Here is a 13,940-nt window from a genome sequence, read left to right on the forward strand (position 1 = left end):
TAGTTTATTTCTTCCGTGTAGCATCAGTCTCGGCAGTGTCACATGAAAAGGCCTATTTCTGAGTGTACGTAGTTCAATGTCGCACCTTTGCGTACAACCCGATTTGGCTGTACCCAACGAGCTTAGATACTAAGGTGAGAAAATCCATATTCTGTGTAAGCTCTCACTACTACATTCGGACGAGCTTCCTTAAGAATCCGTGCAATTATGTACGTCAACATTTTTTGTTTACATTTTTCATTATCCACTAATACGCTTGCATTTGGTCCTCCTCCTCACCTTAGTATCTAAGTCATTGGGCTGCACCTTCGAGTTGTATTTCATTCGTGGAGTAGTGTTCATACGCCGGTGGCAGAAACCTTTTAAATATAAATTATTTTTAATTAAAATAGTTGTTAGTGGAAGAAGTTGAATTTTAATAACAATGCCGCCATCAAAGGAGCGTTTGGCTCGGATTAAGCTGGCTAAACAGGAATTCCTCATTAAAAAAGGAATAGTTCAAAGGGTGAGTTCTGATTGAACTACTTTTATTTAAAACCGCCATTTTGTGATTTTGAGGTTAGCGTCGCCGCATGGCAGCGGAAGAACACCGGCAACATATAATTATAAACCGAAACCATGATTTTTTATTCTCTAAACGGTACCTCTGATTTTTCATGTTTTTTCTCTCACACTGCTGCCAAATCGACTCAAATTGATGAAAAACCAGTTGTTACTCACTTTTGAATAACCACGGTTTTTCACAAATTTGGGTTGATTTTGCAGCAGTGTGAGTGAAACAGCATGAACAATCTGGGTACATCTGGAATTGTTGCACGAAGAAGAAGTAGAACGAATGGCATTTGAAAAAAAAAATTGAACGGTAAGCATAGGGTAAGGCACCCAGAATCACGCTCCCCCCGTATTCGCCTACCGATTTTAAAATTTTAATTTTTCGAATTTCAAGTTTTCTACTAATTGTTCAATAGAAGGATGAAAAAACCTGTTTACAACAACTAGTTTTCAAGAAAATTTTCAAGGGTGGGGAAGGGCGATGTACGGGTGCCTTACCCTACAAACAAAATTTTAAAACTCTTCTCAAAAATTCTTGAAGCAGTAATTTAATTAAAAACGGTTAGCAGTACGGGGTTGGATTTTTGTCATATTGTATAGAATTTTATTTTGTGATATTGCACTTTATACACACTGTACGAAAAGTCGTTAAGTTAACCGTTTTTAATTAAATTGCTTCTAGAATTTTCGAGAAGAGTTTGAAAATTTTATCCGTATGCTTTCTCGTTAATTTTTTGCCTTTCTCGTATACTAAGTATACGTAAAGGCTATACTATCGCTCCAAAAACAAACTTTTTATAGAAGGCTCGGGGACCCATAGTGTTATATGTATACTGATCGACGCGCACCACACGTACCAAAATGTAGCATTCGCAGCATTCGACGCAGGATCCTGTCCCATTGCTTCCTATTGAAAATTGGCCGGATCGGACTATGGGATCGGTTAGCCAAAATACTTTTTTTTTACGGAATAATCGCGTAAAAAGTGTCACTCATTTTCCGGGCACTTATCCTTAACCGATTTGTTCGCATGTTATGGCCAAAATACTATTTTTCATTCGCACGAGAAAGGCACCATCACTGCTAGGTGACTTAATCAGGGTTTTTCAAATATCATCCTTCGACTTCTATGGGCCTCCCATTAAAAATTCATTTTTGGAGCGAACATATAGCCTTTACGTATACTTTGTATGCGAGAAAGACAAAAACTTATACTTTTCATTAACTTATGAATATTATTAGGTTTTTGGTATAGGATCATTTGTAAGGTAGATTGGTTGGTGACAATAGGGTACCGGACCATTTGGGTAGCACCCCCCATTCCCGTCCGCGGCTTTTATTGCTCGGGCGTATTACAACTGAACTACTTGGTTTTTGGTATATGGATACAAACTGCAGACCTCTAGTTTTTTTTATATTTTATTTGCTAATTATCTAACACATGCATTCATCTCTTAGACTAGGTGTTCCGTGTTTTCTTAACACTATCATCCTTATTTGCTATATTATATTTTTAGTTATTATTAATACATTTCAATTGCCTCTGGCAGTTAGTATTTTTCTCTGGTTGAATTGAACCATTTAGGAATTACAATGTGTTTAACTTAAACTAACCCTAACCTAATTTATATTAAGGGTACAAGGAGCTAACCGTTGCAATAGAAGATTGCGACGATTTTTGTCTAAAGTTGGAAATTATTTTGTTGGACATTTGTTGCAATGTCTCAATATTAGAAATTCTATGAAGTTCATTGGTACTATACCACGGAGGCAACTTTAGAATCATTTTCAAAATTTTATTTTGAATCCTCTGAAGTGCCTTCTTTCTGGTATTGCAGCAACTAGTCCATATTGGCACAGCATACAACATGGCTGGTCTAAAAATGTGTTTGTGAATCAAAAGTTTGTTCTTAAGACAAAGTTTTGATTTTCTGTTTATAAGTGGATATAGACACTTAATATATTTGTTACATTTGGCTTGAATGCCTTCAATGTGATTTTTTAAAGGTAATTTTTAATCTACACGGTCAGAAAAAAGTACCTAATATTAGGTACTTTTCACTCAAATCGAAGGTTTAGTGTGGGAACCCAAAATTAAGTTAGTTTTTCTTGAAATTAAGTAAAGTTCACTTAATACTAAATAAAATATACTTAATTTTAAATAGCAACTACCCAAAATTTTTGGTAAATTTCACTCAACTTTTGTAAACATGAGATTACCCACTTTACTGCCCTTGTCGAGTGGTTTTGCTCTTCATTTTATAACAACAAAGGGAAGAGGGAGGGAGATGCAAGAGAAAAAAAAGTACCTAAAATTAGGTACTTTTTTCTACCCGTGTAGCAGAAGTACTAAATATTTACACTGAGAAAAGTTTTATAGTAGAAACTACCATTTTAGGGGTAATATTGAGAACAGTAACGACGTTTTTCAACCGAAGTGCCAGTCGTCTTAAAATAACTAAAATATGGTCTATCTTACTATAAAAATAGTATATTCAACCGTTTACATGGTTATTCTTACTGAAAATATAGTAAAATTGTATAGTAAAATCAACTATTTTGTTTGAGTCTATGCTAAATAACAATTTTTGTGGTGAAATTAAAAATAATATCAATCAGATTTACTACATTTATGGTAAAATTAAGCGTTCTTAATTTTACCATAAAATTGTTATTTCTACTACAAAGTTTTTTTCAGTGTATCTTCGCTAGATCAATTACAGTATCCCCCCGCTTATCCGGACCTCGCTAATCCGACGACTCGTTAGTCCGGATCTCGCTAATTCGAATTTTCCGGATTAAAAAGTATCAACACCCATTTAAACACATTATGCTGTCAGTTTTCAAATTTGTGCTGTGATTTTGTTTTGATTCATTTGTATGGATTTGACAGTCAAAAGTTATCAGTTCTTTTGCTCATTTCAAACGTCACAGAAAGGTGATCAGAGTGAAAATCAGCATGAGTTACCAATTGGCCACGCAAGTTGATCAATGGGATATTGCATAGTATAATATCCCGCAGAACAATCTTCAAATAAAATTTTACCGTTGGAATTGATTTAAGCATTATTCCATGAACGGTGTTTGGCATTGAAGTCACCAATTATGAAAAATTTGTATTTGTTGCGAGTTAGAATTTGAAGATCAGCTCTCAACAAATTCCTTTCCTGCCCATTGCACTGGAATGGCAAATAGGCAGCAATAAAAGAGAATTGTCCAAAATTTGTTTCAACAGAAACTCCCAAGGTTTCGAAAACTTTGGTTTCAAACGAAGAATATAATTTATGCTTGATACGTCTATTAATGACAATGGCGGCCCCACCACAGGCGCTGTCAAGACGTTAATTGCGGTAAATAAAATAATTTGGATCTCTTTTGATGGAGAGTCCAGCTTTTTAATATGTTTCAGTTATAATGGCAATGTGTACATTATGAACTGCTAGGAAGTTGAATAATTCATCTTCCTTACCCTTTAAAGAGCGGGCATTCCAATTTAATATGTTCAAAAAAATATTTGGATCCATTCAAACGAAGTCCAATAAAATTTTTTTGAGTAAATTTGATACCAACCTGAACAGCTTCAGTTTTGGTATTTGCTTTGAACATTGCATCAATAATGTGATGCAATTGTTCATTTAACCTTCCGGGACTCGCTTGGTCCTAGACCGCTCACGCAGTCCCGCTTCTGTAGTGAACGAGAAGCGTGCTTTTTCGAAGGTGTTGTACTTTTTACAACGGCGCGAGTCCCCGAAGGTTAAAAAATCAAAGTAGGAAGCAGACTTGCTACCGGATTCGTCAGAAAGAACGTTAATTTCCGTTGATGAATGGGTATGAAAATCATTCATTGCCGGTAAATTTTCAGAAATGAAATTTTGTCTGTCTGCAGCGATGCTTGCATAGGTAGGTATATTTGAAAAATTAGAATTCGACGAACTGTTCGTTACCCGGTGAGAGGTAGGAGCAAAATTTGTTCGTTGATTGTGGTGGGTATGAATTGCTCGACCGACAAATGATTGCGGATTTTGAGCGTTTGAAATATGTTTACCCTGTGTATCTGGGATCCTTGGCGTGAGAAGTTCCACCACAAATCATGCATTTAGCATCCGTGTGGCAATGTTTAGTTCCGTGACCTCACTTTTGGCACGCACGGAATGGGAATGGGGTTTTGGAAATTTCCCCCAGGCCTGCGGAAATGTTCCCATGTAACACGGACATGGGACATAATATAGGCCTTTTCCAAACTTTTCATATTATTTAGTTCACGAAGAAATAACCATCTGGGAAGTATCAGAGCGAGATTTCTTTTTCATCTTAATTATTTGGTCTGGTGAAAATCCAAGTAATTGAGAAATTTCAATTTTAATCTCATCCAGTGATTTTTCATCACAGACAACTTTGAACAATCGCTCAGTTTTGTCGTCGTACGTGAAGAATTTATGGCACTTCTCAGTTACATACTGAAGAAGACGTTTGCGATCGCCAACGGATCCCGGCAAACAGAGATGTCCTACACAGTTGGCAAACATTTCGCTCTTTTATTTTTTACAATTTTTAACAATCATATAAAATTCATTCAGTGAGTTCAACTAATAGATGGATATTTGAGTTTTCGAAATGTCACTTCAATATGACAAAATAGTGCACGCCAAATAACGCAAGTGCACGCACAGCAAATACACCGGCGTGTTTTACACGCCGCCCAACAAACAACGACAAGCTACAAATAAGCATCTAGGTTGAATTATTGTTTATTTTTGATCTTTGTAGCTGAATAAAATGGATGCTGAATAGTTTGCTAGACAGATTTCATTTCAGCATTTAATGTAACTAATATTCGACATGGCCTATTTATTTGTTTACTACCTTTATTTGAAGTCGAACTTACGTTTTCGTTTTATCACATTTCAGCACATTGGGGAAGTTTAACAATGTACTGAACTAATGATTTTTAAAGTTCTCTGTTCGACTATGATGTGATGCTCTGAAAGGGTGGTCGAATTGAGTTTAAATAGTAAGTTAATAAGCAGGCATTAGACATCCTTCTTAACCTTTGTCCTTCTTTACCATTGGATTTCAAATTTATCTGATGTATCGCACAGTGGGAAAAAACATGCTTTTTCAGTTTGAAAGAAAATCTGGGTTCTAGATCTGGGAAATTTAATTTATAGAAAAATAATGATTTATTTTCAAGACATGCTTTTTATTTTCGTGATTTATTAAACTGTCGGAGATTATAACGAACAAAACTGCTGGAGCAATAAAAAAAATCATGCATTCATGCAATCATGCGGAACTAAATTTACTAAAAGCCGGACATAACGCCGTTGAATATGGTTGAATAACATCGGAAAATTATTGAATCTTTGATGTGTGGAATCCCAATATTATCGAATGGATGTTGATCTCTATTGCGGCGAAATAATTGAAATTATCTTAGCATTTGACAATCATATCGCAACCGATTGTCAAAAGATTCTGAGGAAGGCAGAATATACATTGATTTGGGGACGGATTTTATTTTATCGTTTATCGACATTATTTTTACGTATTTTTCCTAGTGTGCGATGGTTATGACTGGTTGAACAATGGTTGAAATAAAAAATTGTACAGTTATTAACAAACTGTAGTTTGACAGATCGACTTATTGAATAAGAGTCCAATTATGATTCATATTCAGCAATAAGATTATTTATGTTATGCATTGAGTGAGCCATATCTAACAAATCAAGGATGGCGCGGATGACAACGTTATCGGCGGATGATCAAATGACAGCAGTTCGAGACCCGATTTAGGAAAATTTTAAAATGATTATATGAAAATAGCAATTGCTTCAAAATACGTTCATTAAAGATCTTACTGATGTTACCTTCTATGCGTTATTATTTTCGAAGAATTCACAAGTAGCTGAATTGAGGCTTAGTAAAATGCTTATTAAAGGTTTAACGAATCAGTTAATAAAGTTGTTTTTCAAAATGAGATGATGTAGTTGTATAACTTCGCCAAAATTGTGTGAACAAAGCTTGAACAGAAGTTGTGATAAGAAATAGTACAGACATAATTCAATACAGCGCTGAATTAAATCATCACACTGATGTTTGTTCAACTAGTGAATGTTTGTTGGGCGGTGTATTTGCTGTGCACGCACCCGCGTGGCTCCGGTGTGTATTATTTTGACAGATCGAAGTGACATTTCGAAAGCTTTAATATCCATCCATTAGTTGCACTAACTAAATGAATTATATATGATTGTTAAAAATTATGAAAAATTTAAGAGCAGATATTGTGCCAACTGTGTAGGACATCTCTGCCGGCAAAACACTGCAGTCACCCCTTCTGGCAATCTGAAATGAAACCTTGATCCCCTGAAGGTTACTCAAAATTTCAAAAAGATTGCTCAGTTCGATAGGAGAAGAATTATTTCCAATGTTAGAGTTAGAAGGAACATCTAAAGTCTCCAGCTTCATTCTGTTTTTTTGCATTTTCAGCGACAATTACATTCCTTGGTTATCCATCATTGAGCTCCATTGGAAAAAAAATAGCAAAATCCCTTCATATTCACTCTAATTTCACGATTTGCTGTTTTTCCTCCACACCCGTAAGATTGTAGTTCATTCCATTAAGAAAATACAAACAACCATGCGTTCACCATCATTCGGACGTATTGCCCCAGGCTTATTTTTAAAACATTTTTTAAATGCGTTAGAAAGGCATGAAAACCTCATTGTTTTGAATAGGAGATCATTGTGAAATGTAGCTGGGTTTGTAAATTTTGCAACTATACGTATAAATGGTGGGGTATTTTTGTTTATGTGGGCGAAAACATCGAAAAAACATAAGGGGTGCATTTTGGACCGTTCCCCCTACGAAAAATCAAGTCATATGGTTGGAAGGCGGTCGAGTTGTGAACATTGTGGACGAGAATGGGGGGTGCTGCCCAAATGGCGCTCCTCCCTATGTTTGCCATTGCCTTGCGAGGGCAGTTTTGAGCTAGGTTTTGAAAAGAAAAATTTTAAATAAAAGATTTTTTTAAATTAGTATCGTCGAAATTCTGCAAACCACATATACATGCTATTCTCATTCTTCTACCCATTTTTGGGTAAAAAAAATCACCCAGTCCAACGAAAAGGGCAGTTACCCAATTTAAAGTACACAAAAAAATCCATGGTAACAATTACTAATTTGTAGACTACGCCATGTTTTTAAAACTACCACAAATTTTCAGTTAAATTAACTATGCATCCAGACAAATTCACCACTGATTCAGTTCATGTAACAACATTCCACTAGGACCACAGCTGATTTTACTGCGCACATGGTGAAATCAAACGGGTTTGTTGTCTGCTGAAATTCGCCGGTAGACATGCTTTTACCCTCCTGGACCTTAAATTTTGTGTTGGGATATTGAAACCGAAATTTAACAGAGGCTGACAAGAACGGCTGATCAAAAGTTATTTTAGTTACTAGATAAAGATTGTCGCTGTCGTCGCTGTCCGGAACATCTTTTGCTGGCGAGGATAGGGGAGCTAAATGTCAAAGAAGGAAAATCCATACGATTTGACAGCTTGGTACCCAACATGTTCCAGACAGCAGAACAAAGGGAACAGAAGCAACAATCTTTATCTAGTAACTAAAATATCTTTTGGCTGGTCGGTGAGGAATGAAATCAAACCATTGTACTGTAATAATTTTGGTCGGTTTTGTCAACAATATATTTTCCATACACTGTACTGTTCTACACACTAAATTATTTTACCGGGATCTCAGCAAAATATTAAACTTTAACCGAGTTTTGCACAGCCGTGCCCCAGCAGACATGCCAAAAATCAGCTAACAAACGTCATATTTGCCGGGATATCAGTTTTTATTTTGCTGGGCAGACGGTTGTGCGGATTTTTGCCGAGCTGCAGAATTAAAAACTGAGTGTGTACGAAAAAGAGCTTGGAAATATCTCAAATTTTGTATTGTTATGATACCTATCCACCCTAATGCGAAAACATCATTCACAATTCAGTAAAACAGTTGTCAAGAACACTTTCTTATATATTTCTACGATTGCTTCTACACTAGTATTTTTTGTTTTGTTTTTAATGGTGTTGTTACAATAAAATGTATTTTTATTTTTTGTATGTTTTATTATGGCTGTCTCGGTAAAACGAGGAACTGTGCATTCATGTTTGTGAGAATTTTCTGTGAGAGTGATCCCATAGCCTTTTAATATACTTACTTAGTATACGTGCCAAGCCAAAAATGTTTTTTTTTCCTCATGATTAAATGCTTTGTCATTCTGAGCAATTGTTCACCATTTGGTTTTTTGTTAATTACTTTTCCGTTTACAGAAAACACCAACGGAAATTCGCTCGCGGCGGCAATCTGTTCGTGCAAAAACCGCCAATAGCACCAAACAGGTCGACGACGTGGGCCGCGAGGCCGACGAAAACGATAACAGTGCGATTCCACAGCTATCTACGGACGGTCACACAGTGCCAAAGGGAATTTGTTCGCGGCGGCAATCCGTCCGCGGAAAAACCTGTGACGTCGGTCGCGAGGGCGACAAAAGTGCGCCAACTCTGTTATCTACGGCCGGTCACACGGTGCCGAGCATTCCAACGGAAATTCGCTCGCGGCGGCAATCCGTTCGAGGAACAACTGTCGACGTAGGCCGCGAGGACGACGAAAACGGCAAAAGCGCGAAAACTCTGCTATCTACGGACGGTCACATGGTGCCCAGCATTCCAACGGGAATTCGCTCGCGGCGGCAATCTGTCCGTGCAAAGACTGCCAATAGCACCAAACAGGTCGACGACGTAGGCCGCGAGGCCGACGAAAACGATAGCAGTGCGACTCCACAGCCATCCACGGACGGTCGCACAGTGCCAAACAATCCAAAGGGAATTTGTTCGCGGCGGAAATCCGTCCGCGGAAAACCCTGTGACGACGGCCGCGAGGGCGACAAAAACGACAAAAGTGCGACAACTCTGTTATCTACGGCCGGTCACACGGTGCCGAGCATTCCAACGGAAATTCGCTCGCGGCGGCAATCCGTTCGAGGAACAACTGTCGACGTAGGCCGCGAGGACGACGAAAACGGCAAAAGCGCGAAAACTCTGGTATCTACGGACGGTCACATGGTGCCCAGCATTCCAACGGGAATTCGCTCGCGGCGGCAATCTGTCCGTGCAAAGACCGCCAATAGCACCAAACAGGTCGACGACGTAGGCCGCGAGGCCGATGAAAACGATAACAGTGCGACTCCACAGCCATCCACGGACGGTCGCACAGTGCCAAACAATCCAAAGGGAATTTGTTCGCGGCGGAAATCCGTCCGCGGAAAACCCTGTGACGACGGCCGCGAGGGCGACAAAAACGACAAAGTGCGACAACTCTGTTATCTATGGCCGGTCACACGGTGCCGAGCATTCCAACGGAAATTCGCTCGCGGCGGCAATCCGTTCAAGGAACAACTGTCGACGTAGGCCGCGAGGACGACGAAAACGGCAAAAAGCGCGAAAACTCTGGTATCTACGGACGGTCACATGGTGCCCAGCATTCCAACGGGAATTCGCTCGCGGCGGCAATCTGTCCGTGCAAAGACTGCCAATAGCACCAAACAGGTCGACGACGTAGGCCGCGAGGCCGACGAAAACGATAGCAGTGCGACTCCACAGCCATCCACGGACGGTCGCACAGTGCCAAACAATCCAAAGGGAATTTGTTCGCGGCGGAAATCCGTCCGCGGAAAACCCTGTGACGACGGCCGCGAGGGCGACAAAAACGACAAAAGTGCGACAACTCTGTTATCTATGGCCGGTCACACGGTGCCGAGCATTCCAACGGAAATTCGCTCGCGGCGGCAATCCGTTCGAGGAACAACTGTCGACGTAGGCCGCGAGGACGACGAAAACGGCAAAAGCGCGAAAACTCTGCTATCTACGGACGGTCACATGGTGCCCAGCATTCCAACGGGAATTCGCTCGCGGCGGCAATCCGTTCGCGGAACAACTGTCGACGTAGGCCGCGAGGACGACGAAAACGGCAATAGCGCGAAAACTCTGCTATCTACGGACGGTCACATGGTGCCCAGCATTCCAACGGGAATTCGCTCGCGGCGGCAATCCGTTGATGCAAAGACCACCAATAACACCAAACAGGTCGACGGCGTAGGCCGCGAGGCCGACGAAAACGATAGCAGTGCGACTCCACAGCCATCCACGGACGGTCGCACAGTGCCAAACAATCCAAAGGGAATTTGTTCGCGGCGGAAATCCGTCCGCGGAAAACCCTGTGACGACGGCAGCGAGGGCGACAAAAACGACAAAAGTGCGACAACTCTGTTATCTACGGCCCGTCACACGGTGCCCAGCATTCCAACGGGAATTTGTTCGCGGCGGCAATCCGTCCGCGGAAAAACCTGTGACGTCGGTCGCGAGGGCGACAAAAACGGCAAAAGTGCGACAACTCTGCTATCCACGGCCGGTCACACGGTGCCCAGCATTCCAACGGGAATTCGCTCGCGGCGGCAATCCGTTCGCGGAACAACTGTCGACGTAGGCCGCGAGGACGACGAAAACGGCAATAGCGCGAAAACTCTGCTATCTACAGACGGTCACATGGTGCCCAGCATTCCAACGGGAATTCGCTCGCGGCGGCAATCCGTTCGCGGAACAACTGTTGACGTAGGCCGCGAGGATGACGAAAACGGAAAAAGTCCGACATCTCAGTTATTCACGGCCAAAAATCGCACATGGTGCTCAGCATTCCAACGAAAATTCATAAGCGTCAGCAATCAGTTTGGCAAATGGAACGAGAATAACGCAGAACATCTTATTGGAGGTCGTGAGGATATCAAACATGAATACAATAAAACAACATCCCAGTTCTGTTCCGTCGGCCATATGGTGTCCAGTCCAACAAAGTTGAAAACTGCTACTAACGAGTCAGAAAGTTTCGTTACACCATCGGCAATTCGGGTGCAAACCGTTCGTCGTAAAACCGAGGACAGCAAGAAACGGGTCGTTGGAGGTTGTGAGAACAGCAGTGTGACAATATCTCAGCCATCTTCTTCCGGCCATCCAGTGTCCAGCTCTATAAAGATGAAACCCATCCGCGGGAAAGCGAGAACTAAGACGGACCAGGTCCAGACCAGCAAAACCGAATTCAGGACAACATCCGAATACGAATTCCCATCCATGCACTCCAAGCTCGAAGGCAGTTTCTGGCAACCTAAGGTGAGTTTCGTTGTTGATTTTTTTGACGTAGAACTACGTCTGTCTTTTCTATATTGGGGTACACTTTACGATTGCAAAAAATCGAAAAACGTCACGAAAATATGATAGACTTTGATCGTTAATATCTCAGCCGTTTCTCGATAGATTTTCAATTTTCTTGGACCATTCGATCAAGGAAGAGTCAACGCTTTATTCCCGATGTACACTGAAGTCGTTTTTTACGCGGTTTATTTTTACACGAATCGCTTTTTACGCATTTTTTTCACTAGAATTTCGGGATAAACGCGGTTCATTTAGACATATTTTGGAATTTATGCGGTTTATTACATTGTTTTAGTTTACGCGGCCCATATCCTCCGCGTAAAAGCTGACTCCAGTGTGTTACAATATTTATGTATGATTATTTACTACACTGAACACTTGCTAACAGTTTAGCAATCGGTTTTGGTGAATCAGTCAATCTCGTAAGTGCATCGCAAGCTTCTTCTTACATGGCACTACATTCCAACTGCAACTTGGCCTGCTTTTCAACTAAGTGATCTTCTAGCATTAGGAAAATAAGTTCAAAAGTAGCATTTACCAATGCAAAGCTTCGAATCGAGATACAATTATCGAACGACTTTTACTCTCTAGCGAGTTTTATCAATTGATAATTTGGATATGTGATCGCTTGAGAGTATTGTTCATCATCGATTATTTGAAAATTTTATTTTTATCATCCTTTTCAAATTTTGGTCCAAAAATTATATAAATCACCAGGGCTCGTAATGCTCACTCAATCTCAGCAGACAATCACGAAAACTGCCACGTAGTTCTACGTCACCTTTGCGTACAACCCGATTGGGCTGCACCTTTGAGTTTTTCTTATCCTCCGGAAGTCATTCCACATTGTAATATATTACGCGTAGCGTAGGCGTTTCACGCTCCATTTTATTAGAAAATTGACAAACATCTTCGAACAAAACAACCCTAAAATAAAACCTTGATTATTCCACCTAACGAAAATGGTTCCTCTCTCGTGCATTACAAAAATAGTATTTTGTCCACAACACATAGTCCGAACAGCCCAGTTTTCAATGGGAAATGATGGGACAGGATTGCACTTTGTTGCGAGTAATTCGATTAAGGGTAAGTATAAACAAATGAGCTAGACTTTTTGCCCACACTGCTCATCGAACTTTTGGTATTGGTACTTAACCAATTTTGGGAGCGAACATATAGCCTTTCGGTAATAATATAATATACGAGAAAGGTAAAAATATTTATGCAACTACTTGCAAGAAGATTATTTTTTAAACTTGAGTGGTACGTTACAACGATACAATAATTCTGAAATAACAATTGTGATAAATAAAATAATCCTCTCTGATTCACTGCTAACTATTTGAACATTAACCTAGGCTCATAGATCACGTAATAGCTTTTTCACTGTCGAGGACGGAACGCCCCTTCATTGTGTTGTCATGATGTGCACAAATTGAATTAAAATTATTCATGTTTCATGGTTTTGTTAGAAATTGTAGTAAAATAATTAAACATTCTGAACCACGTTGCTAAATGCTTTACTTACTTACTTATGCGTCCTGTACATCCCCAGTGGTGCAAAGGGGCCGACTTGAAAGATCTCCATCCTGAGTGATGTCTAGCTATTGCTTTAACCTGTTGCCAGGTTAGATTTCAGTCGACTTGTTTTAATTTCTTTATTGAGACTGTGCCGCCATGAGCCCCTGGGTCTGCTTCTGCTGCGATGTCCAGCTGGGTTCCAGTCTAATACTTGTTTACGGATTTCGTTTTCACCCTTACGTAAGGTGTGACCGACCCAGCCCAGAAAACCGATCCCGAATTTCAGTTGCTATCGACCTCTGGTGACAACGACGATCCAGGCTCGAATTATGTACCGCAGGCATCTGTTGATAAACACCTGCACTGCATATAAACTCAGTACCAAATTTTCAAAACGACTTATCTGCTTTTGTAAACAAAGATTCAAACGTCGATTTAACGATCTGATAGCACTCCAACGCAAACCAACACCATCAACAGGAAGCTGAAGCCTTCACCTACGTGTTGCTGGTGTTGATTTACGTGAGAGTACTATCAGATTCGTCAAAACGGCGTTTGAATCGTTGTTTACAAATCGTTTAATACTAATAATAGTGGGG

At 40.2% G+C, this 13,940-nt stretch overlaps 1 protein-coding gene across 1 annotated transcript; it reads left to right on the forward strand.

The window, feature by feature from the left end:
• The first annotated feature begins 302 nt into the window (after positions 1-302).
• LOC134203558 (uncharacterized) lies at positions 303-10,041 on the forward strand. Its single transcript, XM_062678409.1, has 2 exons — positions 303-505; positions 8,890-10,041. Exons 1-2 carry the CDS (start codon positions 425-427, stop codon positions 10,024-10,026), a joined length of 1,218 nt encoding a protein of 405 aa, XP_062534393.1. The 5' UTR covers positions 303-424; the 3' UTR covers positions 10,027-10,041.
• The last annotated feature ends 3,899 nt before the right edge of the window (positions 10,042-13,940 follow it).

The sequence above is a fragment of the Armigeres subalbatus genome, unplaced genomic scaffold, assembly GCF_024139115.2.
Source record: "Armigeres subalbatus isolate Guangzhou_Male unplaced genomic scaffold, GZ_Asu_2 Contig1961, whole genome shotgun sequence".
Lineage (NCBI taxonomy): Eukaryota > Metazoa > Arthropoda > Insecta > Diptera > Culicidae > Armigeres > Armigeres subalbatus.